This window comes from Lonchura striata, chromosome 2 (genome assembly GCF_046129695.1).
Source record: "Lonchura striata isolate bLonStr1 chromosome 2, bLonStr1.mat, whole genome shotgun sequence".
NCBI classification, from domain to species: Eukaryota; Metazoa; Chordata; class Aves; order Passeriformes; family Estrildidae; genus Lonchura; species Lonchura striata.
The window spans coordinates 29,255,434-29,281,741 of NC_134604.1; the positions used below are offsets into that span (position 1 = coordinate 29,255,434).

General features: G+C 42.3%; 3 protein-coding genes across 4 annotated transcripts in view; 1 reads left to right on the forward strand and 2 right to left on the reverse strand.

Annotated features, from left to right (window-relative positions):
* Nucleotides 1-9: 9 nt before the first annotated feature.
* MIX23 (mitochondrial matrix import factor 23) lies at nucleotides 10-7,918 on the reverse strand. 2 transcript variants are annotated; one of them, XM_021549197.3, is made up of 5 exons: nucleotides 7,803-7,918; nucleotides 6,662-6,787; nucleotides 6,031-6,177; nucleotides 3,799-3,858; nucleotides 10-312 (listed from the first exon to the last, which is right to left on the reverse strand). In XM_021549197.3, exons 1-5 carry the CDS (start codon nucleotides 7,851-7,853, stop codon nucleotides 262-264), a joined length of 435 nt encoding a protein of 144 aa, XP_021404872.2. In that variant the 5' UTR covers nucleotides 7,854-7,918; the 3' UTR covers nucleotides 10-261. The 2 variants fall into 2 exon arrangements, with proteins under 2 accessions (XP_021404872.2, XP_077637374.1); XM_077781248.1 differs by lacking the exons at nucleotides 10-312; nucleotides 3,799-3,858 and having other exon boundaries at nucleotides 5,698-6,177.
* Nucleotides 7,919-8,035: 117 nt separating this feature from the next.
* Nucleotides 8,036-16,030, forward strand: FAM162A (family with sequence similarity 162 member A). Its single transcript, XM_021549198.3, has 5 exons — nucleotides 8,036-8,167; nucleotides 9,136-9,255; nucleotides 11,406-11,514; nucleotides 14,623-14,731; nucleotides 15,806-16,030. Exons 1-5 carry the CDS (start codon nucleotides 8,152-8,154, stop codon nucleotides 15,887-15,889), a joined length of 438 nt encoding a protein of 145 aa, XP_021404873.1. The 5' UTR covers nucleotides 8,036-8,151; the 3' UTR covers nucleotides 15,890-16,030.
* Nucleotides 12,547-26,308, reverse strand: part of KPNA1 (karyopherin subunit alpha 1) — a 58,015-nt gene continuing 44,253 nt past the window's right edge. Inside the window, exons 12-14 of the mRNA XM_077781250.1 lie at nucleotides 25,053-25,180; nucleotides 24,123-24,301; nucleotides 12,547-23,185 (exon numbers count right to left, since the gene is read on the reverse strand). Coding sequence (XP_077637376.1) covers nucleotides 22,998-23,185; nucleotides 24,123-24,301; nucleotides 25,053-25,180 — 495 coding nt within the window. The 3' untranslated portion in view covers nucleotides 12,547-22,997. The remainder of the gene's footprint in view (nucleotides 23,186-24,122; nucleotides 24,302-25,052; nucleotides 25,181-26,308) is intronic.

Sequence of the window (26,308 nt, forward strand, 5' to 3'; positions counted from 1 at the left end):
AGATGCCAGTTTTGCATTCCGATTGAAAATTGTTTTAATACTATAAAACTCATTTGTTCACATATTTTGTACAAAAGATGAGTTGTTTTCTCTTAATTACAGGAGAATCATTTCAAGTTGAGAATTCATCTAAGTAGGTCCAAAACAAAACAAGACTGGGTTCTACTGGTTCTGGAGGGTCCCAATTCAGCTCACCCAAGGTCTCTTTCCAGTTTTGCTCTCACAGTTATGGACCACCTTGATGGAAAATACCCCACATCATCATTGACTCTTCGGAGGCTTGTAGTGAATTCGGCACCGCTCATTAAATACCTGAGACACCAAAACAGAAGAGCAAAAGTGAATCAACCCCATCCAGGAAATGAGCAGAACTTCACAGACTACTTCTTCATGTAGCACCCATCTCAAGCTGCCCAGCTCTGAGGTATCAATAAATGGCACTTACCAAGACATCCATCTCCATTCACCTTGACTCCTGGCTTTAGTAAATCCAAAGTCTGCAGCCTGATGTTGGGAGACTCCACAGCACTAAGTGTTCTCCCTCAGAAAATGCAGACTCTTAATCCTGGCAGGCTGTTACCATCAAAAATGCTGATGCCTTTTTGTTTTTAAAAGAGAGGGAAATAATCATGGGAAGGCTCCTGAATGGTTGTGTTCTATTAGGTTCACTCTGGCATTCAAACTTGGGTGCTGAATTCCTGTCTTTCCTGAGCAGGCACATTTTACATTGGCATGACAGCCAAGAAGAGGGGCAAGGGCTCCTGAAAGCCACATGCACACTTCCAGTGACCTGCCTGCCTGTGCCAATGCTGCCAGCACTCCGTGCAAAGGGCACAGCACCCCTGCCTCACTCACCTCTGGCATCTTCTCTGGGTAAAATTTAGCCTCCAGAACTGGACGCTGAGAATTGTGTATATTTAGCTTCAACTGCTGCCATCCTACCCTAAGGAGGGCCAAAAAACGTGACTATTTAAAGAAAGGCAGCCTGAATCCAAAGCAAACCACACAGCCTCCCACCAAGGTTGCAAGTGCTCTTCATAAGCCATTTAGATTTATCAGTTTTTATCCAAATTTGTCCAGCACAAGTCCTGAAAGCGACACAAGCACCACCTGACACCAAGCTGAGGCTCTGGCAGGTTGTTTGTTGGTTGTCCCGCCAGCATTCCCACAAGAGCATATTTTGCCAAGCTGTCCAGAGATGTGGCAGACCCAAGTGCCTGTGATCATCAGGATATGAAGTTTCATGAACTCTCCCAATGGCTTTATGTGCAAAGTGAGTGATCTTGTAATTTTGGGGAAGTTATCCAACACTTTATATAAATATACAGTTTCAAGCTGTATCTTCCTAAAATCTTCTAGAGCAGATCTTATTCACAGTTCAGAACCTACGGCAACTTCAGCAAAAGTGAAGCCTGGAGCACACATTAGTTTCAGCATTACTTCTCAACAATTTTGGAGCAATTTTCAACTACCTTTCAAATTTAATTTATTTAAAGAAATAGACATGTATTACAAACTGATTCATACTGCAGAAAGCAAAAGCTGTGATATAGTTTCTTTCACACACAGTAACGTGCAGCCATTATGTTACCACATGGAATGGACACCTCTGGAAAAGTTCAGGTGAGGTAAAGATTTGAGATCAGTGATAGGAAGAAACTGTAGAAATTAAGAGCAACAGCATGAAGTCCAATTCAGAAACATTTTACTCAAGAACAAATCACACCGTTTTTTGTCCATTGTCTGTTAATGACATTTGAATGGAATAATGTCTAAAAGGGTGCTGGAAATGCTCTCTAAAGCACTGCAAGGGTCTCTAACATCAAAGAACACACCAGCTTGCTTGCTATCACACTAACTTTCAAAGTATCTTCAACAGTAACTCCACAACCTATGGCAGGAAGACCAACACTGCACTCTTACTAACACTGCCTCCTACTTTTAGGATCATTGCCTCACAGATCTTAGTGTTACTTAGTGTTACTAAGGCCATTTAACTCCATTGGTCTACTTGTAAAGTGCTAGTCTCATTTATCAGACATTTTTCAGGAAAATCAATGGCTGAGAAACATTAAAATGCATGTAACTATGCAAAAGTTTGATTTTGCTGGCTTTTACATATTTGCATAAACCACTCCAACAATAAACTCCAATCTCCAATCTAGAGGTGCTGGATAGAGACTACTGCAAGTGTCTTGTTTGAAACTCTATTCCTGGTATGGTATGATCCAAATTCCACATGCATTTCTCAAAAGGAGCATTCTGTATGCCACTATTGCTACAGCCTCTAGTGTTTAAACATCTGTTTCCTAATCAGATTTTTCCCATTAGTTTTCAGTTGTTTAGGATTAATGGACATACACAAGTGTACTTCCCAACCAGAAGTCCACAAAAGTGAAACACCAGCCTGCACACCAATAATCATATCCATGTAACAAATTGCATTCAGTCTGCAACCATGACTGGTTCTAACTGACATTTTAACAAGCAGCTAAAGGAGAAATTTATGTGTATATTCAGAGCACAGTGTAACAGAACTGGAGATAAAATTCAGAAATATTTATCTCTTCAAGCCCCACTCTGAACATTGGCTGAGGAATATACCAGCAGCCTAAAGTACCCCTACACCATGCATACCTCACTGTTTATAAACTCTCCATCTTTAGGAAAAAATTAGACAGTTCTGCCACCAGTAAAAGCTTAATGCAGCTACAAGAAGCCTCCAGAATCATTACTAAATTTGGTGCTTCAGAAGGAAGATTAGGGTGGGGGCTGTTCCCCTGTAGCAGAGTCACTGTAAAATATTTGCCCCTGGTGACCTGCAGCATGTTGTTGTTAAGGCAGTGGCATCGCTTAGTCAGATCTGAGTGGGTTTAAAACTACACTGAAGTGCATGCTTAGCTTTTTTGGGACAGTACTACAGAGGTGTACTGATGACAATGCATATGCAGAAAACTGTGTAAATGCTCATTTCATCAGCCTGCACTGAGGTTACTGATGAACACCCAAGACACAAAGCTGTATTGGTTTTACACTGGTGTAATCTAGGAGACTAAAATCATGAAGTAGGGATTAAAAAGGAAGGTGCAGCTAGTAGTGGCTATTTGCAAAAATCCTTTTTGCATTTAGAGAGGGAAAGAGGTTCTCTCTGCAGTACTGAAAGCTCTGAGAAGCTACATCAAACCAGCAAAGGATGCCAGATGTGAAATGCTGCAGTGACGCAATACAGCCACCTCAGAACTTAAGCTCAGTGCTAAAATCACCGGATAGACTTCAGGGCCATCATCCAGATGGTGATCTGCACCCTCTGCTGACACAGGAGAGCAACGGCAAGGCTGCCCTCTGCACCACGGAGTGTCTGTTCAGGCCCGAAGAAACTCCATCAGGAAAAGGTTCAGCTTCTACAGCCTCACCCTCCCCTGGGCTCTGCTCAGAGTTGTGATCAGCACCAGATACAGGCAAATGTGAAAGACTCTTCTCTCAGACATTGTTAGAGGCCCTGAAAAGCTCTTCAGAGAAGTCACCACAGAAAAGCCTACAAGTGCTCAGCCACTGGCAAGGGGGAGAAAGGGACACAGGGAATAATTCACAGTCCTTCCTTGGCAGTGCAACTGAAGAGCTTTGATCTCTGCTTACAGAACTGGGAAAATTACTGACTTGAAGCATTTCCCCTAGCAGTGCCTTCATCTATTTCCAGTTAATCTGCTTCACAAGGCACCAGTCCCACACCTCCAGTGCAGGACATCTGTTGCGATGTCTGTTGGGACAGGACATCATCACTATTAAATGACTGAGTACCTTCCAGCTTCTGTCGTTTACCACTTCTTCAACATTGAGCTCCGACTGCATCAATTTCAACTGCAGAAAATAAGAGATAAAAGGGTTATTGTCAAACTGCAGCCTTCAGTATTTACTACCAACACAACTTTCCAGCTCCTAACCCCAGCACCAGGTGCACACCTCCTCTGATGGTGCAAACCAAAGGACACAATGCATAGTCACCCTGGGAGCCTGTCCCTTCCAGTCAGCCAGTGCTCAAGGCACACACAGCTCCGCAAGGGCACAGTGAAGGCAGACTCACTAAACAAGCCTGGCAGTAGATCCTAATTACCCATGCTCTATTCCTAAATAATGCCCATCAAGATTTACTAGCAATTAACAGATTAACACTGATGGCTTCACAGGCACAAATAACTGCCCCTAAAGCAAGCACTGAGCACAGGGAATGCCAGGGCTGGGGTTTGCCCTGTAGCCTTGAGTTGCCACATTAGAGTCATATATGAAGCTGGCAGCAAAGCTACGACTCCAGCTGGGATTCTGGATTTAAAACTAAGGTATGAACAGACCCTCTCTGCTTCATTTGCCATCTAGTCAGTGCACTGACCAAAAAGGTTTGCAGTCTGATCACGTGTTGTTTGTGCTGTCTGAACCAGTTAGTATTTTATGTCATCACTGCAGGACAAATCAGCTCTACACAGATGCAAAAACTCTGGCAAGAACTACCACCAATACACAGTTTTTGAGCACTCACTTGACCTGTGAGGAGGGTAAGAATCTCTTTGTTTCACACCTATTAGAAACCCTGAGGGGCAGGTGTGACAGTTGTGTTTGGGTAATTTGGTCTTGAGGAGATTTAAGAACCATCTGCCATTTTGCCCAAATTTAGGATGTGTTCTTGTTGGAGTCTTTAACACAACAGACAAAGAGTCGGAGTTTATCCATTTTCAATACACGGTTCCAATTAGAAGCCTGGTGAACAGGTGCAAGCAAAGACAGCAATCCCACTAAAAACCTTCCAAGTAAGATATCCAAGGACACAGAGTTGCTACAGCTGTTGGATGCACTTTCCCCAGCTCAACAGGACTTCAATCTGTTTGAAATAACAATCCAGCATCCAGAGTGACTGATGACCAGGATAAGTATCTATAAAATAAACACTCAGAGGATCTTTAATAGTTCAAAGAAACTACTCCTCCGAGTTTTCTCATTCAGTGACCCAGAAGTAATAATTATGCATGAAGTCCTCCAAGTTGTACAACTAGCAGGATGAGAGAAACAGACATAACAAGGGAAAAGAGATCTGTATTGCAAAAAGTTAACAGGTATTTGAAATTCCCAATCTTAAAACTAGGATGTGTTCTGTCAAGATAGCTTTTCTGACTTGTAGAAAAAATGCAATTCTCAGTGTTTTGGAGAGCCAAAAAAAAAAAAAAGAAAAAAGTCAGGGGATCACACCTCATAGGGTCCAAGTACAAATCTGAGGTGATCTAATAAAAAATTTCTGAGATGTGTCTAAATCATGAATTGCTTTTAATATTTGAAGCAACCTCCAATCATTAAACACTTTTATTGTGATCCTCCCAGTGTTTCCAATAAGAGATTTTGGGCTCAGTAACTAAATGATTTAGCTGTGCTAACAAAATTTGTAGAAAATACTAAGCAACCACTCCAGTTTTATAAACTAATATCCATGCTTGTTGGCAGTTCAATAAGTGAGGCTTTAAGAATAAAACTGCTCATCTGCCACGTGGTTCTCTCAGTATCCTTTTCCTTACAAAAGCAGTCCTGGAAATGAGGAGAACTTCAGTGGGGTTCCCAGAATTCTCTCTCTCACAGCATCACAAGGTACTCCAAATATTAATCCAAGAAATACCAACCAGAAAAAAGGTTGTGCAAGTGGAATTCAAGGTTGCCTGGGAGCATCTTGTAGTGAACAGGAAAAGTTAAGCTGTGCCTTGGTGTTGTCAGTCAGTGAAGGTTAGAATCCACCACAGGAAAGAATGTGTTTTTCTACAGTATACATGTAAAAGAATCTCAGAAAATGCTCCAGTTGCAGGATAAAACCTCTCTGCCTTGAGGCCTTGGGAAAAATAATTCTCACAAGACCCAACAAGAGCCAATGAGAACTTTGGAAAAGACTGCTTGACTGAGAATCCACTGCAGGCTCTCTCCATCACACCGGTCTTTCCATTTGGGAAAGATACCCACTTCTACCTCTGTAAGTGATCTCTCAAAGGCTCCACCACTCACCTTTGTCTGTTCTTTCCTGAGTTGCTTTAATAATGCTGCATCTTCATGGGCCTTTTCCCTCTCTTCTTTGAGAGTTTTCACTATGGCAGAAGTCTGAGAGATGCAGTTTTTGATGATTCTTTCTCTGTTGGTGTGAGCATCCATCAACTAAGTGGGGAGAAAAAGAAAGTCACAGTGACTCAGAATAAAAACCTCTTAGTTATAAGTTTAAACAGACACTTCCTAAAGTCATGGTATTGCTGTGCCTACAGAAATCCCTTTGAATTCATAATCCACATGTGGGAAACAACACAGCTTTGAGCAGCAGCTACTCTCACCTTAGATTACCCTGTCGTTCTTGCTCTTACCAAGTTGATCAAAAGTCAAAGGTAAACATGAGGAGTCTTGCAGAGCAGCAGAAAAGCACCCTTTTAAAAAGATCCTCAAAGGATCAGTATTGCAGAACAAAGAACTGCCCTGCATGGTTTTAAACTGAAGCAGTGTGTGGAGATGATGAGCAGTGCTGTTAGTAATACACAAAGCAGGATCTCCCAGGGCAGTATTTTCCTCAGACACTGAGGATGCTTTACTGGCCACTGCACACGACAAAGCAGTGGGAAGAGAGCTGAAAGTGGAAGGTGTGCACACTCACAGACTCATACAGCTCTCTGCACGTCTGGCCAGGATCAACTTTCCCCACAAAGGAAGCTGTTGGAATCGTAGTGTTTAATTCATGAACAATTCTATCATCGATTGTCCTCATCACCCTGAGCAGCTCCTGTATTAAAAGAGAGAGATACTCGGTTATATCTCTCAGAAAAGCCTACTACAAAAAAAATTTGCATAGTTAAGCATTTTAATAGAAACTAAATAGGGTTCCTTACAAAGAGCTAGAAGCACACCGAAGGAGCAATCCCACATGCAGGAGTATGCGCTGCAAACCACGGAGTTTCCTTGGCAGCAAGGGCCAGAGCAGGGGTGAGTAACTGATGCCCCCTGATGTCCCCTGGCCCTGCCGGCAGCATGGACAGGCTGAAGAGCCTGTGCCCAAGTCCCCGACCCCACTTCCACACGGGAAACTGGCACCAAACCTGCACCAAAAAGGCAAACTTTGAATAAAACCCCCCTAGCATTCTGGGGACCGTGAAGCTGAGCTGGGGGAGGTTTAGGTTGGATAGCACGAAGTTTTTCACACAGAGCAGCAGAGCACTGGGACAGGCTCCTCAGGGCAGTGGCCACAGCAGCGAGCCCGACGGAGCTCAAGATGTGTTCGGACACCCTCAGGCACACGATGTGACCCCTGGGGCGTGCTGTGCAGGGCCGGGAGCTGGACTCGCTGGCTCCGGAGGGTCCCTGGCTACTCAGGACGTTCTAGGATTCCGCGGTGCAGACACAGCCGGTTCCCAGAGCCGGCTCGCCCCGCCGAAGGCACGGGTGGCCCCCGCTCCCTTACACGCCGCGGAGGCGCCCGCGGAGCTCCCGCCGCCCGCGTGGCTCCCGCCGCCCGCGTGGCTCCCGCGCCGCGAGCGCTGCGTCCCGGGAAAGGCGGGGAGGGGTCCGGCCGCGCTCCCGCCGGAGGGAAGGGAACGGGGAGGAGGGAAGGGGGAAGGGGAGGGGAAGGCCGGACCCGCTCCCTCCCGCCGCATCCCGCCGGCCCCGGCACCGGGGTCACCTCGCGCGGGGCGCGCTCCCGCGGGGCCGCTCGCGGGAAGCGCCGGGAGCGCGCGGGACGGGCGGCGGCAGCGCCCGGCCCGGCCCGGCCCGGCCCGGCCCGCCCGCCCCGCGCGGGTTACCTGGAACTCGGCGAAGTCCTCGCAGCTCGCGGCCCCGCCGGGCGCCGCCATCCTGGATCGGCCGAGGGAGCCGCGGCGCCCAATCCGGCGGGGAGCCGGGATGACGCGCGGGGCGGAGCGGGGCGGGCCCCGCCGGAGCGCGGCCCCCGGCGCAGCGGCCCCCGGCAGGGCATCGCCACCGGCAGCGGCCCCGCTCCCCTCCGCCTCCTCCGCCCGCTGCGAGCGCTCCGGCCGCCCCACCGGAGGCGGCGCCGGCCCCGAGCGCCCCGCGGCGCGGCTCCCTCCAATCGCGGGCCCGGGGCGGGGCCCGGCCGTGACATTGAGCTGCGCCCCGCGGGCCCGCAGCGCCATGTGGGGCCGCGCCGGTGAGTGAGCGACGGGGGAGGCGGGGAGGCACCGACCGAGCCCGGCCCGGGACCGCGGGCGGCCGGGACCGCGGGCGGCCGGGCCCGCAGCGCGGGGCGGGAGCCGAGGCGAGCCTGGGGCCGGGCCTGGCGGCCGAAACCCTGACGGGAGCGGAGCGGCCGTGCCTCGGCTTCCCTAAAAGGGCCAGCTTCCCTGGCGGTGTCGCCTGGAAATGTAAATTACTGGCTTTTCAGAGCGGGAGTACCTTATTCCGCGAAAGTAAAGGGCCTTAGGAGGGACAGCTTCAGGCAGTATAGCAAAGTAAAATAAGAACTCCTTTTATATTTTTAAGTGCCGTTTTTGCCTTTCTGAGATTGGTTGGTTGTTTGGAGCTTTTTCCTAAACTTTTTCATTATCTTAATTAATGCATTCGAAGTGCCTACTGTAAAGTATGTGTGCGTATATAAGGTGTCCTGGCTTTTCTAATGTGCTACAAAGTAGTTACCTCTCAGTGCTAAATATTATGCTTTTTTGACTTTTTTTTTTACTTGACTCTCAATGCTTTTGGCATGTGACAAGATTGATAGAATGCTGGTGTGCAGTCCTTGAAATAGCACCATCCAAAGTGTATCTGAAACATTTGTATAGATTAGTCCCTGGAAATTGTAATGTGTTTTAGAAATTGCTAGCAGGACATTATTTTGCTTCCCCCCCCCCTCCCCCCCCGCAAATGAATGTAATTGCATTCACATTTTTCTACATAAGATTACTGAGCAAGCTCAAGGCATACCTTATAAGCAAGTTTTCATTGGTAGGCTATTACAACTAAATCTGGTACTTCTTGCCTTCACTTGTACCTATTGGTTTTCTTTCTTTTTTTTCGTCTTATATTAAAAAAAACCCAAATGCTTCCATTTAAAAGCTGGTTCCCACTTTCTACTGCTCTGAGTTAAACTTGGCTTTTTTCTTCCTCTGCTTCCTTTTCCAGATAAGGCTGTTAAACTGCTGGGAAGAAATATTCCCTCAATTCTGAGGATGACCGAGGGAGTGGACCTGAAGATAAGCAGAAGGCTGTGCATTAAACCCCAGCAAGACCTTCAGTCAAAGCGTAAGAGTCTTTGATAAAGTCATGGAATGTTTCATGCCACAGAATACTCACATATCCCTGCTGCAATCATCTGAACAGGAATTTTGCTGATATAGGTGATCATATCCCTGATTTTGTGAGAGTTCTGGTCTCTAGACTGAAAAAATGGAGCATTAAATTTGGTAGTCTTGTTTTCTAACAAAAAGACAGGGGTCGATGTTTCCACTTGTGAGGGTCACACAGCATTCACTTTGTAGCAGATCACCAGAACCTTATCTAGTGCACACTCCTACACTGAGGCTCCTCAGCTCTGCTCTGGAACTGCTTCTTCAGACCCACTGTAAACTGTTCATGTTTAGAAATGTTGTGTGAGCTAAAAGACTTTTGCAGTTTTTTGGAGTGCAGCTGTTCCAAAAACTCAATGTGCCCTGCAGGGAAGAGTCTGAATTGTTCACATTTAAGGGTGTAACTGGTAAGGGACATCTCAAGCGATTAAACACTTTTTCACTATTTACAGGACAGTTTCTGTGCTCCCTGTATCACAGGCTTCTTATGGCACACCCATGCAGGAGAAAAGGAACACACAGATGTGAAGCATTTGGCATGACTCTGTGTTAAAAACATGAATGAGCTGTACTGGGTAGGAAGGTCTCCTTAAAAATGTGATGTCTCCAGCAGGGGCCAGTAAAGGAAGTCCCTTGCATTTTTGTAAAGTGGGAATAAGGAAGAGAATGGGAAGAGGGTTCCTGTATATCACTGCCCCAGAGGTGGCATCTTGGCGTTTAATAGTCCTCACTGGATTTCTTTTTCCCCAACAAATTTCCTGATGCTGGATTAGATGTATTTTTAGCATCCACATTCTCTAAGAATGTGGATCCTAAAGTTCCCTAAGAATTTCTTCTCTAAGAAGAAATTCCTCAGCTACAGTCTTGTGTTTGTTTTTTTAACCCAATGTGCACTTTTTTGTAATCGGATTTTCCTTTATTCAGTACCCTTTCTATTAAAACCCACACTCCTAATGTCTCTTATAATGCTCTGCTGGGCTGAAGAGAGCTTCAGTCACTGCTTTTCCAGGCCAAACGGTCTCGGTCTGTGACACAGTTTCTTACACGATGTCCATGCCATACCTGTGGCTGTCCTTACCAGGGTTCTCTGTGCCTGTTCTCTTTTAGCTCCCTCTAAGTATTTCCCATGCTTTTCAGAAAGCTGGAGTGAATTTTTCACAGAGGCTCAGTAATGCTGCTGTGTTGGTCAGAGTTCCTGATCAGGGGCAGTTATGCTGTTTCCTGTTCTGTTGCTTGCCAGAAGCACTGTGGAACCCCAAGGCCTTGCTCAGGCCTAGGTAATGATTTGTAAGCAAGGGCAGAGTCTGTCACTTGTGTGTGAACTGGAATTGCTTCCTGTTTATGGACAAGGGAGTTCCCAGGCCAATTCATTGACTCTGAGTTCTGAAGCCCCGTGGCATTTTGGGCTCAGCCCTTTTCTTTGTTTTTGAATAAGCTGGTGCTGTCAGCAAACTGTATCCACCCCACTTCCTACATAATTCATGAATCCATGAGGGAGAACATGGCCATACAGGATACTGCCTATTGTTTAAAAGGAAAAAGCTGTCTATCTTTGCACTTTGTTTCTTAGATTTTAATGGTATGTTATATATGAAAAGCTTCCCCTGTTACATTATGGATATTTTGTTTATGGAGTTTGATAGACTGACCTGATAATTATGCGTCCAATCTTTGCCTATGGTCACCTGTTTATTTTTACCTTCAGATAAAATCTTACACTACCTGAAAATGTTGACATTTTGTGATGTTATATTGGCTTTTTTTGTTATTGTGCATCATGTTGGCTTTTCTGTAGCTGTTCCATTTGGGTTTTTTAACCTTATTTAAATGAAATAGAAAACCAGTACCTTAGGAACCTTAGAAGCTGGAGCAGCTTCTGCACATTTAGCCCTGCAGATACAGAGGTTTTGAGAAGGATTTGGCTTTCCTTACATTTTAACCCATATTTACATGTTTGTTAATCTGTGATACAGTTTTCATTCTCTAACCACCTCTAGCAATCATATGTAGAGTTCTGCATTGCTCACCCTAACTGGTTTTGTTACAGCTCTGACCATCCAGCCTCTCTGACTGTTGTTTTTGGTGGTGTTTTGTTGGGTTTTTTAGGTCGATCTGCTTCGGGAGTGCCTGGATACAAGCCTACACTCTGGGAGAGAAGGTTTTTGTTGTGGGCAGGCCATTTCAAAAAGCTAGAGGATATTCCAGAGACTGTCTCGTAAGTATCACATTTGAAGCTGTAAAAGAGACTTGTCTATGCAGAAATAAGTTACTTGCATGCAACTCCAGAGTAACTTTTCTAGAAAGGAATGGGTTTGCACAGCTGAAAATCCTTACCCTGCTGTGTTTGGTGTATCATCCTTGTATATGAAATGACCTCAGCAATTCTCTGGTGCTAGGAGGATGTATTCCTCTTGATTTTTTTTTCCTTTTTTTGCAAAGGGTTGACCAGCATTTATGAGTTGTTTCATTAGAAAACCATGTCAGATCAGTTAATTTTTATTCTTCTCTTGCAATCAGAAAGCTTTTTTCAAACATTAGTGTGAGCGTTTTGTAGTGTTTTTCATTATATGTCAGTCTCTTGCAGTGGGAAACTTTCATATACAGCTATAAAATAACTGAAACTCATATAAAGTATTTATTAATGAAAACCTAAAGGGCACGGGCCAACTTCCTTTACGTTGGAATTTAAACTAACAAAGTGTTAAGGCTCCCTGACTATACATAGTCAAAATTTCCCTGTTGCTGCTGAGTCCAAATGTCAAAAGCTTTGTCCCGTGTGAAAAGTAGAAAATAAAACTGGATGTTCTGGTTTGGACACCAAAAATAAAGATCAAACTTATCAACAATAGACAACTATTAGTCTAAAAAACATTCCTATTGGTACTATAGTTATCTTTTAAAGCATGCTCGTAATGCTTTTAAATACATGTATTTATTTAAATTTAAAAGAAACAGTAAATTTTTCACTACTTGAGTAAGAAAATTATGTAGCTGCCCTCTTACATATTTTGTTTGTCTGGATGCACCACGTGGGAATTGAAAATCCATCCCTGTATTTAAATGTATCACAGTGAATGAATTTTGTTAAATGTGGAATCCTTCCATTTTGTACTGAATCTTTTTTCTTAAAACTACATTTGAAATACATACAGGAGTAAATTATTAAAACTTACTACAACTTCATGTATTTTTGTACACCAAATACCTGTTATGAATGTTTTTAAGAAAACAGAGTTAGCAGAGTGACTGATTTCAGTAGTTTATTGAAAGGACAAACCAACTTCTGATAAAAGCTGACCATTTCTGCAAGTGCATAGGGAATTATTTTTATTTAGATAAATAATTCAGCCAAATCTGAGAAGACAGTTGAGAACTATAAAAGCACAAAAACTTGTTTTCCTGTTCTGAGATTAATTATGTGTTGTAAGGGCTTGTGCTATAACTCGGTAATCTTGTAAAATGTGGTGAAGCAACCCATTTATTAAACAAGTGTTAAACTTAGCCACTGAACTGATTTAAAATGCAACTTGTGTTTAAATATCTACCTTTTGCTCTTGTAAATTCTTAACACACCTAAGGTATTTCCAAAATTAACTAGCAAACTTTTTAAAATCCTACTGCTGTGCATTTCAGCTTAATTGCAGCCTGAACTCAAGGCTTTCACTGCAGATTATTAGCAGAAGCAAATAACCTGGATGCTAAAATTAACCATTAGTTTCATTGTAGATGGATGTGTTTGTTCCCTATGATCAGAAATCTTGTACTCAAATCAATGCTCTGACAAAAACAAGAACAAAACTTCTCAGCTCTCAGGTCTTGTGTAATTTACCACTCTGAACTACCATGGATCCTCAAATATCTTTTTTTTTTTTTTTCCTTCCAAATGTAAAGATCAAAATGTAGTAACTGACTCCATATTCACTCATGTTTATGTACAGTAATAATTTCCCAGTTCCATTAAATGCATTCTCCACATCAGTTTTGGGGTATAAGTAACCTGTTGGTGCTTTTCCAGTCTTCTGGAATTTTGTCATACGCCAAATATAATCAGTGAGAGTATCAGCCCTCCTTGAGAAGGGAGTCATCTGCCCTAAATATTCTGTAAGGAGAGTTAAATGTACAGGGTGTATGTCTTTGGTTGTTGTGGAAAGCACTTCTAAAAAAAGCATTTAATGCTTCACTGGCCCTTCTTGCATTGCCCTGACACAGACTTAAAACCTGCTGTAACCAAGATGTCATTTTGGTTAGAATAACCTTCAGAGTTAACTCAAACAAAAATCTCTTTTTACTCTCCACACAGCTGGAAGGTGTCAGTAACTGCTACTCTTCTGGTGGAAGACTTCTGATTTTTAAAAGATAACAGGAAAGTAGGCAATAAGTTTCCCAAAAGGGTGGTATAGCTGCTGCTGTGGCTAGTTAAGCCCCCTAAACTTAAAAGAAAAATTTTAAAAGTTCATCTATCCAGAGATGATAGAAAAGTTTACAATCTTCCACACCTCCTTAGTTTCTCAGGGAAGCAGATCACTTTAGGACTATTTATTCCAGCAGGAATGGGGACCACTGGTCTTTTAGCAAGCCCTATTCAGAATTTCTGAGTGTTGAATTCAGCAGCCTGTGTGTCACTTACTGCACTTCCAAGTGCAATAGCACTTTCCTGTAGCAGAGGAAGCACCTTGCTGGGAAATAAGACTGCCTCATAAATGAAACCACTGTGAAGTTCAGGCAGAAGAAGATGCAAAGGTGTGCTGATGCTTCCCTCTGCCCAATAAACTCTCAACTGTTAAAACACCATATTTTGGGTTTTACCAGACTTCCACTATTGAGAAAAAAATGCATGTTTTACTATATTAAATACATCACAATTATAATACAGATGAGTTTTCCCTAACTTTGCAGATATTGGAAGGTGGTAGTGAGCACAGAGGGAGTTGACAATAAGAAAAATACGGTATTTGTTAAACTATTCCTCTCTTTTTCCTGTTCTTTCATAATGAGCATACACAAATCCTGCAGCCTTCCTCCTTTGCATTGCAGTCAAGTGGTCTGCAAAGGCAGTATTTTAACAAGAGAGTAAGCTGAGTTTAAAAAGTTTTGCTTGTTTCCAGCTTTGAGAGGAATGCCTGTTACCAAGTATCTCCCAATGTAGTTAGGGATCAGCCTTTACTGTTCTTGTAAAACTTTTTTGTGCAAAGAGCCAAGTGCTGTTGGCATTACACAAAACTACCAAGACAGCACACTAGGACAAATTAAATAATTAGCCAAATGAATTATTTGGGTCTCTGATAATGAGTCTCTTACTCATTGTTTTTTACTTTTTCTTGAGGCTTGACACAGTGCAAGCAGCAAAGACCACCCTGCGCATCAAGTTCAGCTATGTCATGATTGCCTTGACAATAGTGGGATGCATCACCATGGTGATCAGAGGGAAGCAGGTAAGCACAGAATTTGGGCTGATGAGGGCAAATAAACCTTCATTTAAACTTCTTAGTTCCTCTATGGATTTTTAGTACAATCTTGCTTTGGGGGTTTGGGGTTTTTTGTCCATTTTAGAGTTTTTTGTCATTTTATCGCTGAACAAAATTTTAACAAGCCCTCCTGGTTCCCCAGAAGTGACCCTCATTGACTAATTCTCATCAGAAAAGGATGATGTCACCATTAAGATGCTTCCTTAAAAAACAAAAAAAAACCCAAACAAAACCCCTGAGTTTAAAGCATCTGGATGCCAGAAGAACCTTATTTGTTATGCTGCCTCTCTTCTGATGATAATGTTCAGGTCTGGTTTCTGTGGACTACTGTGTTGTAGAGAAACCCCCGCACTGTGAGTTACTGAGTGTCACCTGACATTTCCATCAGGAGCTGTCTATTACAATGAAAAGGATGCAGCAGTCTGAAATGAAGCAGTGGAAGGATTTTTCCTGGCTTTACTAGCAGAGATCAAACATTGATGATTCCCAGAGCATTTTCCTTTGTACTGGAGAAGTATGAATGCAAATACCAGGAAGAAAGAACAGTTTCTTTGGAATCCTTGTTTTCAAAGCAGCTGGAATTATTTTTGTTTCCTGAGATGAGCTCAGTTGGCTGGAGAATGATGCTAATAATGCCAAGGTTACAAGTTTGATCCCCCGTGGGCCATTCACTGAAGAGCTGGAATTGATGGTACATGCGGTCTCTTCCAGCTCAAGATATTCTATGAGTCTGTGATTATGTTTAACTTTTGATTTGTTTCTCTGTCTTGTGAAAATCAGATCAGTACAAAATACTGACCAGAAGCACACAATGTATCTGCTAGTGCCTTGAAAAAAGGGTTTAATTTATTCCCAGAGAAGTAATTACTTTCAGCCAAAATAATCTCTCAATATTTTACTTTAACCCTCTTGGCTTCCTGGCATTAAAGCTGTGGCAGAACTGTGCCTTGGTGAGGACAGGTCAGGTATTTTATAAGTTATTGATCAAGATTCAACTCCATGGTCCTTCAGGTGATAACTGATGATCTTATCACATTGTAGGGTATGAAAAGACATGAATCTCTTACGAACATAAACTTGGAGAAGAAAGCCCAGTGGAAAGCGGAAGCATCTGCTAAACCATAGAGGAGGAAATGAAGATATCAAGGACTGGGGTAGACAAGCACTGACAGAATATCATCACATCTTTCCTGTTAGTTCTGTACACTCTAGGTTCAAGAAAGAATGAATATGCTGTCTTGTAGTCAATAAAACCAGAAATACCTATTTTCTTTTCCTTGTAACTGCGCTTTTCTTCACGGTTAGTGAGACAGGACACGCAAACACAGTGGATGAGAAATTGAATTGTTTCCCACGTGCTGTGCACCAGAGCATCTTTTAAAGTACTGCAGGACCTGTACCTGAATTTTTGGTACCAATACCCTGCATGAAGTCTCATGTTCTTACTTACCACTTACAGGAAGGTAACCGTAACACAAAAGAAGGGTCCATTTGGTTTCCATTTGTACATCCATGCTTGTACAAAAAAGATACCTTTACTAGCCAGCCATCCACTATCACTGACTATTTCAGGTCAGCAAGAATGGAACTGTATTTATTCTGTATCGGTATTGGCTACTTCAAGTAATCCACATGTTCATCTTTCTGCAAGACACAAAATTGAGGCAGCCCTTGAGTCTAAAGTTACTGTCTAACCTACATTAACATCAGCAAAATGATCCTAAGGTATTAGAAAGTCTAATTCCCTGGTCTAGGTCCTGTTATTCTATAATATTTAACTTGTTTAAATGAGGGATAACTTCCTGTGAAGAACTGCCTGCCTTCAAGAAAATGAGGAAGGAGATGAAGAGTGAAAGAGCATTCCAGAGAACCACGTGTTGCAGCTGACATCTAAGTGTGGTCCAGCAGAGCTGGCAGTGAGATGAGAGAACATCCAAGGTAAGGGAACAGAGATGACTATTTGAGATATACTGAGTAACTGCTTCAACCTGTACTGTCAGATTTACTAGAGACACATAAGTACGAGAAAGTCAATCAGACATCCCTGCTCTCTGCTACTAAGCACTTTCTTTATGAATCTCATTTAGATTTATATGTATTTTGCTCTTTTAAATTGTCTGTGCTTTCATCATACTAGGCCCACCTAGAGATCACTTGCCTCCAGAGTACTATTTCTGGCATTGAGCCCAGTCATGCACTATTCACGCTGAAGAGCCCACAGCAACCAGGGAAAATATTTTCCTTCCTTCTTTCACTTAATCTGTAAGGAAATGTAGACTGAAGGGTCAGGACTGCTCAGAATGCTGCCTAGCACTGCCCTGCTGATTGGCCCTGGGGACTACAAAACCACAAGAGAACAAGAGACATATCAAAAGCTTTGATTTTTTTTCACAAAAATTAGTTTGTGAACTTTCTCAGAGTGAGAGGGAGATTATTTTTGCTGTACCCCTAAAATTTAGCAGTATTGCTGATAATTAAAAGCCCCACAAAAACACAGGTTAAATCTTCACTAGCTGCTGCAGTTCCAGCTATGAATTGCACTTCTGAGTACCACAGTGAGATGTAACCCATCAGACAAGGTGTGTAGTCAATTCCACCACAGCAGTCACAACCTTCAGATGATACAACGACCTGTCATCAGATTCTCTGGATGGAAATAATAGTAAGTACACTGTCAATCAAGCAGAGCAGGATTGCACAGATATGTCCACTTAATTAGCACTGAATGCAAGCTATGTTTAATTTCACTGCAGGTATGTGAACAGATATTCCATGACAATTCTGGTTCTTTGCCACACCAGTAGGCACACAGGTGGGAACCAAGCAAAATCTTGCCCAATTACATGCCTGTGGTCATGTATGTACTAACTGACACCAAAAAAGAGACCGTGCACTTCAGGTTTCTGTGAAGGAAAACTTGCGATTTATGCTTGGTGATGGCAAAGCTTAAAACTCTGCATCTCAAAAATACCACCCTTTCAACATATCTCTGAGTGCACTCTGTGAATAGAACCAGCAGGTACCTCTCCTAGTTTTGGGAATAAAACTATTTGGACACATCCAGTTGGTAAAGTACTTCAAATAAAAATATGCAATACACCACTTCAAAAGCAATACCTCAGAACAGCAATAGTAACCAGTTTTTCATTTTACTTAAATTTCTATAAGCTCAAAAACTGAAGTCTGGTCCAGTGGTTTGACAAAAGCTCCACATATCCTTCTGTCACCCCAGTATCTCCATTTCAGAATCTGCCAAAAAGACTTAGCATCACTGCCCAACTTTGTATTTTCTTTCAGCTTCTGCATAGGCTCAAGTCTCAAACCAAAGCCCAAGACAATGGGCTCTGTTTGGTCTCCAGCTTGCTCCCAGCCACTGTATTGTTTTCTTTGCAAGTAGCTGGGTACTGTAAAATGATGTAACACTTCCTCAGTGAGGCAAGTGAAAGGAACCATCTCTTTTCTGGTGTGATGGCTTCCCAAAAGCAGTTCTAAACACAGACAGTGGTTACAAAACCAGCGCATGTTTCTGGCCAAAGCAGCCAGTCTAGCTGATGGGAGAACTTAACACCCTTCAGATCACTGAGAGCCCACAGCTTCAACAGTGCACAATGGAAGGAACATACTAAGCCTGAAATGGTACCTCATTTTCTTTCTCCTCTTTGGCTTGGTCTGTAACACCACTCCCATTTATTCATAACAGTCCAGTTTATCAATCCTATACCATGTGCCTTATTGCTGTACCTGGTCCAGAGGCAACTGAAGCTTCCTAATGCAGCAATCACCTGACAACTCCAACACTGCATCAGTGGAACATGCAAGAGCCATAGCAGGACATGGCCATAGCAGTACACAGAGGTCTTGCTTACTTTTGTACTAAGACTCAGACACCTGAAGAAAGACCTTCAAGTCTAAAATGGGCATGGGAAAGTACCAATGGTGTGTTGTGGCAATTTCCAGAAGGAAAAAAAAAAAAATCACACTGGAAGAGATGGGGATTTACTGTAAGCTGGCATAGAAATCAAAGTGTACAGAGCTAAGACAGGTGTTCTGGAAGTCTCCAGAAAAGCAGAGAAGTGTATTGCCAGGAGCACTGTCACATGTAGGACCATGTGCTGCAATCTAGTTCTTCAATAGTTTTGCGTGCTGACAGTAAAAAAGAAAAAGCAGGTCCAGGGTCATTGCCTTCCTCCCTTCTTCTAACATTAGGCAAAAGGTCTTCAACCACCTGTATTTGGTTGGCATCAAGGAACAAACCTGAATTTAGGAACAGGCTGAAGTCTTTAGGCAGCAGTTCCCTCAAATTATTGTGTGATACCTTTCCAGGAGCCCCAAGTGCTGGCCCTGACTTAGTTACTGAGCTTTCAGTAACGTACTCCATCATCCTTTGTACCCTCCTAAATCAAAAACACTGACCTTGCCTGCCATGTTCCACTGGGAACTTTGCCAACAGAAAGAATGATGGCTCCTGTTTGCTGCCCAAACAAAACCACAACTTTAATGGCATTACAGATCTGTGTGCTGAACTGCTACATAGCAATTCCAGGTAGTCCTGCATCTTCCTTTCTCTAATACCCAGTTTAAAACAGACATTGTTAAAATCTAAGTGCAGTTCTTCCACCTCATTCCTGATGTTTCAGAAAAATTCAGTATAGTCTCATTACCATCCTGTGGGGCTTTTCAAAGACGCTTAGATCGGATCTCCACAAGCAGACAGAAACCAAAGCGTGTCTTTTAATTTTGAAGAAAACATAAGACTCTTTTCTAGCATTACATGCTGCCTGACAGAGCTAAGAGAAGAACACAAGAACTCCAAAAGCTCCCTCACCTACCCTCTACATGAGACCATGCTGCCTCTTATTTAGACAAAAACCAACAACAGATAATTCAAAACACAGCGTGACCTTCAGAAAAGCAGCAGCTAGAGGCGTTCTCTGAGATGATCCCTATCTGAGCACATCCTTCAGGAGAGCAGAGAATACTGCTTTCAGTGCTTCTAGCAAGGGACACAGCCACACAGAACTGTGTTAGGAAGCAGTGTTCAAGCAATATGATATAATGATCCTCATACTTTCACTGGCACTTTTCCTCCAAAACAGAGTTCTCAATCTGTGGCCTGAATGTTACTTACTAGATGGGTAAAGTTACACTACATGTTTGGCTCTGTTAGAATGCAAGCAGTTTAGTTGCCCTTGGCTTACCAAGTAATTCTGGTCAGTCTGTATCAGTGAGCTTTTCCTTTTATAATTCAAAAGTCTGATCTCCCTTCTGTACCCATTTAATTTGCAGCCTTTGTTAGAAGATTTTGTTTCTTTTCAACCTATTAATAAGGCTAAATAAAGCAACGCTAAGAACTGGTTGCTGGAAGATCCTGATGGAAATACACTCAATTAAGCACCATTTAAAATTACATTGAGACCTATGAGTTATCCACATTTTAATCCATTTAATGTGTGCCATGGTGATTCTTGTATTGGTGTGGTTTTCACTCAAAATATTATGCAGTACCAGTCAAATGCCTTACACAGTCTAAGTATTTAGAATAACAATATTACCTGCATCAACCAGGCCTGTCACTTCAAGCAAAGATATCAAGTTTAAAGATTTATACTTATCTGCTCTGAATTCACATATCCATGGCAAAAATAACAATTACTGGCCAGGCTCCCTACACAGGAAGGCACACCAATCAGCTTAAATGGACTCTTTTTTTAATTCACTCATTTAGAGGCAATTGTCATTAATTTCTTGGGGGGCAGGGGAGGGAAATGCCAATGCACCACATTGTTTTCACTAGCCTGGAAGAGAAAACACTTATATATATAGATATATAGGTATGTATATATATACACACACTTTATGCGTGTGTGTATATATATGTGTGTGTGTATATATGTATATATACACACTAGTGTATATATACACAGAATATACATATATGAATATACAGAATATATGCACACACACTTTGCTCAGATTTGTTTACAAAATATGTAGCATTTTTATACCATCCAATAAGAGGTACATGGTTTTAAACAAATCTTATAGAAATGACATGTTATTGGAAATTTACACGTAAAAAAATCCAGCACAAAAAAATCCAAAAGCTAAAACAAGATTTTGCTACTAATCAGTGCTTCTATCACCCTTCAAGAAAAGAGAAACACAGTTATTTATATGTGATGTAAAGGCAACATTGAGGGGTTTTTCTTTTTTAAATTAACCACCAAATTTAACCCCCTAAAATTACAAAGAATTGAAGTCCATTTACAGATCAAGTGCAGTAAACTAAATGTTCCTTCAGCACAAAGCAGCACTAGAGAAAATAACTGGGAGAGGGAATGTGGAGGCCAACTGGCTTAGCTAGGGAGGCAGCAGGTGGCTTCTGCAGTGGCCACACAGGTCAGAGTCTCCATCCTGAAGCAGAGACAGAAGACTTTATTTAAATAATGTCACACAGAGCTGATGTTCAGACCTTTGCCTAGCTTCTTTCAGCAGTATGACAAATGACTTATGTATTTTTTATAACTCTGCATCCAATGGGCTGGTTTTGCTTTTGCAGTGGCTTATCACTGAGAGGAGTCATGAGGATCTTGAAGACAGTTCTGCCACAAACATTTACCACAGGTACATGACACTGCAGATGCCAGTGGCGATTTTGAAATGTTTACACAATGTTCCAAGCATCCAAAATGGCTTGAAAGAACATAGCCCGATGCCGGGGGGGAGCGGACAGCCTAGGGAATCCATTGCCTTCTCAAAATGGAACTGCCACTTTCAATCAGGCAGCATCTCCCCAGGTGTGTGAAGTTTGGTGTCAGTATCAGCTGAACCCAGTGAGGAGTGGCTGGCCTTTGCATCAGAGGTCTGTGATCCAAGCAGGCTGCAGAGCCAAGAACATGCAGAAGGGCAGTCTCCAGCTGCGCGTGGCAGCTGCTATGCAGTCAAAGATGCCGTACAGATGTCACCTGGAGGAACCATGCGTTCCATGCTAATTCACCTGAAGTGTCATCAACAGCGAAAGGGGACAGTGAAATGAGAAGGCCAGGTGGATACAGATGTTATATTACTATCCTGCAAATGTAGTGTCATTTTAGTTAAATAAGGGCCTTGACCAGGAGGACTATATTCCATCAGGTGATCTGGAGAGGAAGCTCTTGTCTCATGAAAATGAAAAGGAGATCTAATGCTCCTTGTGCCAAGTTTTACAGATGAAGATTTCTGTATTCAGAAGTTAACTTTTCAGAAGACAAATCTGTTCAAGTCACGCTGTGTAAAAATGTAAAGAGGCAGACAGGAACTTTTCAGCCATAACTAGAATACCGGGGACCAGACTGGAGCATGGAGCCAGAAAGGGCTTGATCTTTAAGGAAGGCCCGGCTGGATCATACTGTGCTGGCAAGCAGAAGTGGGGGCGGTTTCTCCATTCTAGAAGTTGTTTTGGAAAGTAATTTCTGGGGAGGTGTTAAGAGTGACCTATTCACAGGTTCTTTTTTTGTGGATGGAGAGGAAAAACTGTGAAGGTATACAAATCTCCACAGTGGTCTGCAATCCAACTTGGGAGCTCAGTGTTGAGACGAGACGGGACGGGGCCAGATGTGTTCAGTATTCCTAAGAACCACAAAATATGTCCATTGCAGCCTGTTGTTGCACGGGACAGAGAACTTACTCCATTGTTTGCAACATGCTCCTCATGCCAATAACCCCAGCTGGCACATACAGCACAGTAGATAGATTGCGTGTGAAGGTTTAACGCATCTCTCGAAGCCGTCCAAAGAGGCATCCAGGGGAGAACATGAGGGATGAATTCAGCTACGTTCTCAGAAAGTCTGAATGTCTCCCTGGACTGCAGACACACTCTGCAGCAAATACAAGAGAAAGACAGCCTTCTCTTGGATGTCAGGAGTGGGGGCCCCAAGTGGAGGAGGGATTACTTTCCTGTAATAGGAACAGGGAATATCTCAAAGTATAGAAAGGTGCCTCAACTCCACAAAGATGACAGTGGAGAGATTCAGAATCTAGAGGAGAAGGGTGATTCTGGTGACCCCTTGCCAAGGAGGGGGCATCCTGCCACGGAGAGCCAAAAGTTTTCCAGACGTATGTAAGAGCATGTGCACAAGGCAAGCGAATGAGCGCAAACAGGGTTATGGAAAACATTGAGAGAATCACTCCACAGGTGGCTTGTGGCTCGACAACAGGATTGGCTAGGTAGAGGAGCACACAGCACAGGGGCACCTCAAAGCTGGAAGCCTTCCATGGGAGCCTCACACTGCTGGAAGATGTATTGTTGCTGGTTGATATCTACTTGTGGGGCAATGCTGCTGTCTTCATCCTCTGTTCCAAAGTAGTGCTCAATCAGATCAAAGGCCTTCTGATAAATCTCTTGATTCTCATGGCTCTGCAGGAATTCAATCTTGTCTAGGCCTGCAGAGAAAAGCAGTACATAAAAGTTACAGCTCAGTCAAAGGATATGACCACAATAATTTTCAGTCTCTTCCATTATTTTCTCCCACTTTCAGAAAGAATAGGCCCCTCTATAGAGACTTGCATCCAACTTGTACTCACCAGAACCAAGGAAAGCCAGTTTGAAATACAGAGATCTCTGTAACTGTGTTATGTGTTTTGTACTTTCTATGTGCCTTTGCTCTTTCACTCAAAAATTAAATCAAACAGCTTGAATGGGTAAAGAACAAGGCCTCAAGCTCTAAGCCTTTTTCTGAAGAGACTTTTAGGACCATGTTTCCTAAAAGCGTGTTCACAGTGCTGTCTTTATGAAGACTGTGACTACAGAATCACCTATGTGTAAGCTGAAATAGACTTCTGATAATCATCTAGTCCAACCTGCAGCCCATCCCAGCAGTACTAACCAATACCAGATAAGATCTGATGCGTCTGGACAAGTATTCCTAACTTCCAAGGATGGAGACTCCATTTCCTAACTTGTATAATATATATGTATACAATGCAATTAAACTCGGCCAACCAGTTTTTGGGCAAGCATTAAAGCACATGGGCAAACTCAAGCCTTGAAGTCAGATACAAATAAAAATAAAACAGCAGGAATGATACCATAATGAAATCCAAGTGTTAGCCATTCTAGTAAATCTCTACTGCTGGGAACTGTAGTGGTTTTCTTGTTAACACCTTTTACTCTGTATGAATCAAGAAAAGAAGATCTGCACATTCTGTCTCCAATCCATACACAGACAAAGATGTAGATGATGGAGTACTCTGAAGATTTATCAAAGAACAGGTTATTTTCAGTAACAGTGATAAGGGAACAAAACTGGGCCTGCTGAGACGCCAATGAATTTGTGACCATTTCTGTAATCCCCGATTTCCCCAGGTGTTTTGCTCATACCATACGCTTCTTCAATAAGAGCGCAGTAAGGATTAATGCCAGTGCCGCTGCGTTTGGATTCCTGCTCTCCAAGCCTCAGGATGTTCTCCAGTCCATTCAGTGCTACTTGCACAATCTTGGAATCCATTACTGTAAGGAGGTCACAGAGTGGTTTGATGCATCCCAGTTCTACTAAATACCTGAAAAACATCACATGGAACCCAGTAAATTGTCTGCAAAATTGTAATTAGTGTAGCTATTTAAGCACTTAGTATGAAGGTCAAACAAATCAAAACTATCAGATAAAGTACCAACTTGACTGGAAAAATTAGAGAAATTAAAGATATCTATTTCTATCCAGTCAATTCTTCTGAAACAATGACAATACCTTTAAAATCCCTTCTCTGTCTCACTCTCTCCCTATAGCTACGAAATAATAACTTTTTTTTAGTACCATAAACTATATTTCTGTAATGGTAACTTATAAATATTTTCTATAAAGAGCAATTATATTAATTTAACATGCTTTAAAGTATTTTTTTTATTTTATACAAAACTGCATTTAAGCATCATGTACAGGTATAAGCTAAAGGAGATGCATATGATGCCATTGTCCAAGGGGCTTAGCTATTTCTCTCCAGACTGTTACTGTACTCTGCTATACTCCACACCCCTCAGAAGTTAGCTTAAAAGCTGCCTTTCATTTTTTTTTTCACATAAGACAAATGGTTCAATTATGTAAGTAAGTATTACAGCTGAAATACTTTTATGTACTTTTTTAATACTTCTCCCTAAAGGAATGAAAGGCTCATTCATAACAAGGACATGGTCTCTCTGGATACAGCACTGAAAGCATAGTGAAAGCTTTTTCAGTTTCTAGGCTGATGGTTTGTTTTCTTACACAAACACTAACTCAGTCTATTACATGGAAAGATTTAAACTGTTTCGTACTTGATCTGCTCGGCAGAGCCTCCCGATGTCGCGTTTGTGATTGCCCAAGCAGCTTCCTTCCTTGTCCGAAACTCAGCTGTTTGCAAAATATTTATGAGAGCTGGGAAGATATGGGCATCTATGACTGTCTGCAAAAAGAAATTACATAGCAGGGTCATCATAAAAATTAGAAATAACTTCTTTGTCCTCAGTTAGTTAATGTCCATGCCCAGCACAACACATTAAACTATGAAATGTCATTTTATCAAACATCAAAACTGATTACTAAGTTTTCAGGTTTACAGTCAAAACCTTAGTTATTGCTGTGGTCTGTTTTTACTCTAAATGAATTCAAAACACATTCAGACTCAAATGACTGCCATATCTAATGAGTTACTTAATCATATCCTGACAGCAAAAGAATGTCACAGTTCCCTTATTTTTCCAGGTAGTAAACCTCTCAGCTTTTAAGTCAGTAAACCATTAAGTCATTAAGATCCCCTAAACTTCATAGGCCTGTGTGCCATAATACATTTCCAGTGTGCAAGACAACAGAACAAAGTTGCTCATGGAAGAACTCAAAACAAGCAACTACCTGATGAAAAGACAAAGCACTGATACTTTGGCAGTAGGGTTCTCTGCTTAGCTCAACAAAGTGATAGAAATCAAATGAATATTTGGGCAGCAACTTTAAGTTTCTGGTAACTCCTTCTGAAAACAGCCTTTTGCAATAAGATTAAAATTAAAACAGTTTTGTTACATACCTGTGACAAGGATTTGAAACTCTTTGATAAGGATCACTCAAACAAGCAAGATCTCAGGATTACTTTTTTAATCTACCACTTTACAAGCATAAATCATCACAGAACTAACAAAGAGAAATCCAGAAAAGCCAAAAAGATCCTTTGCACAGAGCTCTGTAGACGACAACAGATTACATACAGCAACAAGCTACAGTCAATTCCTAGTGTGAATTCCTGGTGAAAATAAAACAATTGTTTGATATTTCTTTTATCCTTCCTGTTTGTCTGGGCATCCACACTGCCTCTGCTTTGTAAATCCATACAGCCTCTCAGTTGCACCAACAGGCTCATGAACACTGTCTCCTATGCCAAAGAATCCACACTTCTGATACAGCAATCTGGGGTCCTCAAGGAACCTGTTACTTCCACCATGCCATGTTGTATTACATTTGTACATTGCCAACAATATTTCAAAAAGTGTCCTTTAACTGAAATTTTAGAACATGACAGTTAAAAGTGAGAAATCATAAACAG

Bases quoted from the DNA above. Each gene is read 5' to 3' on its own strand.
- FAM162A (XM_021549198.3), top strand. The intron at 9,256-11,405 runs GTAAGAGTCTTT...TGGGTTTTTTAG, and splicing joins GCAAGACCTTCAGTCAAAGC to GTCGATCTGCTTCGGGAGTG. The intron at 11,515-14,622 runs GTAAGTATCACA...CTTTTTCTTGAG, and splicing joins GATATTCCAGAGACTGTCTC to GCTTGACACAGTGCAAGCAG.
- MIX23 (XM_077781248.1), bottom strand. From the start codon at position 7,853: ATGGCGGCGCCCGGCGGGGCCGCGAGCTGCGAGGACTTCGCCGAGTTC. The intron at 6,788-7,802 runs GTAACCCGCGCG...CTTTTAATACAG, and splicing joins AGGACTTCGCCGAGTTCCAG to GAGCTGCTCAGGGTGATGAG. The intron at 6,178-6,661 runs GTGAGTGTGCAC...CTCCCCACTTAG, and splicing joins GCAGAGAGCTGTATGAGTCT to TTGATGGATGCTCACACCAA.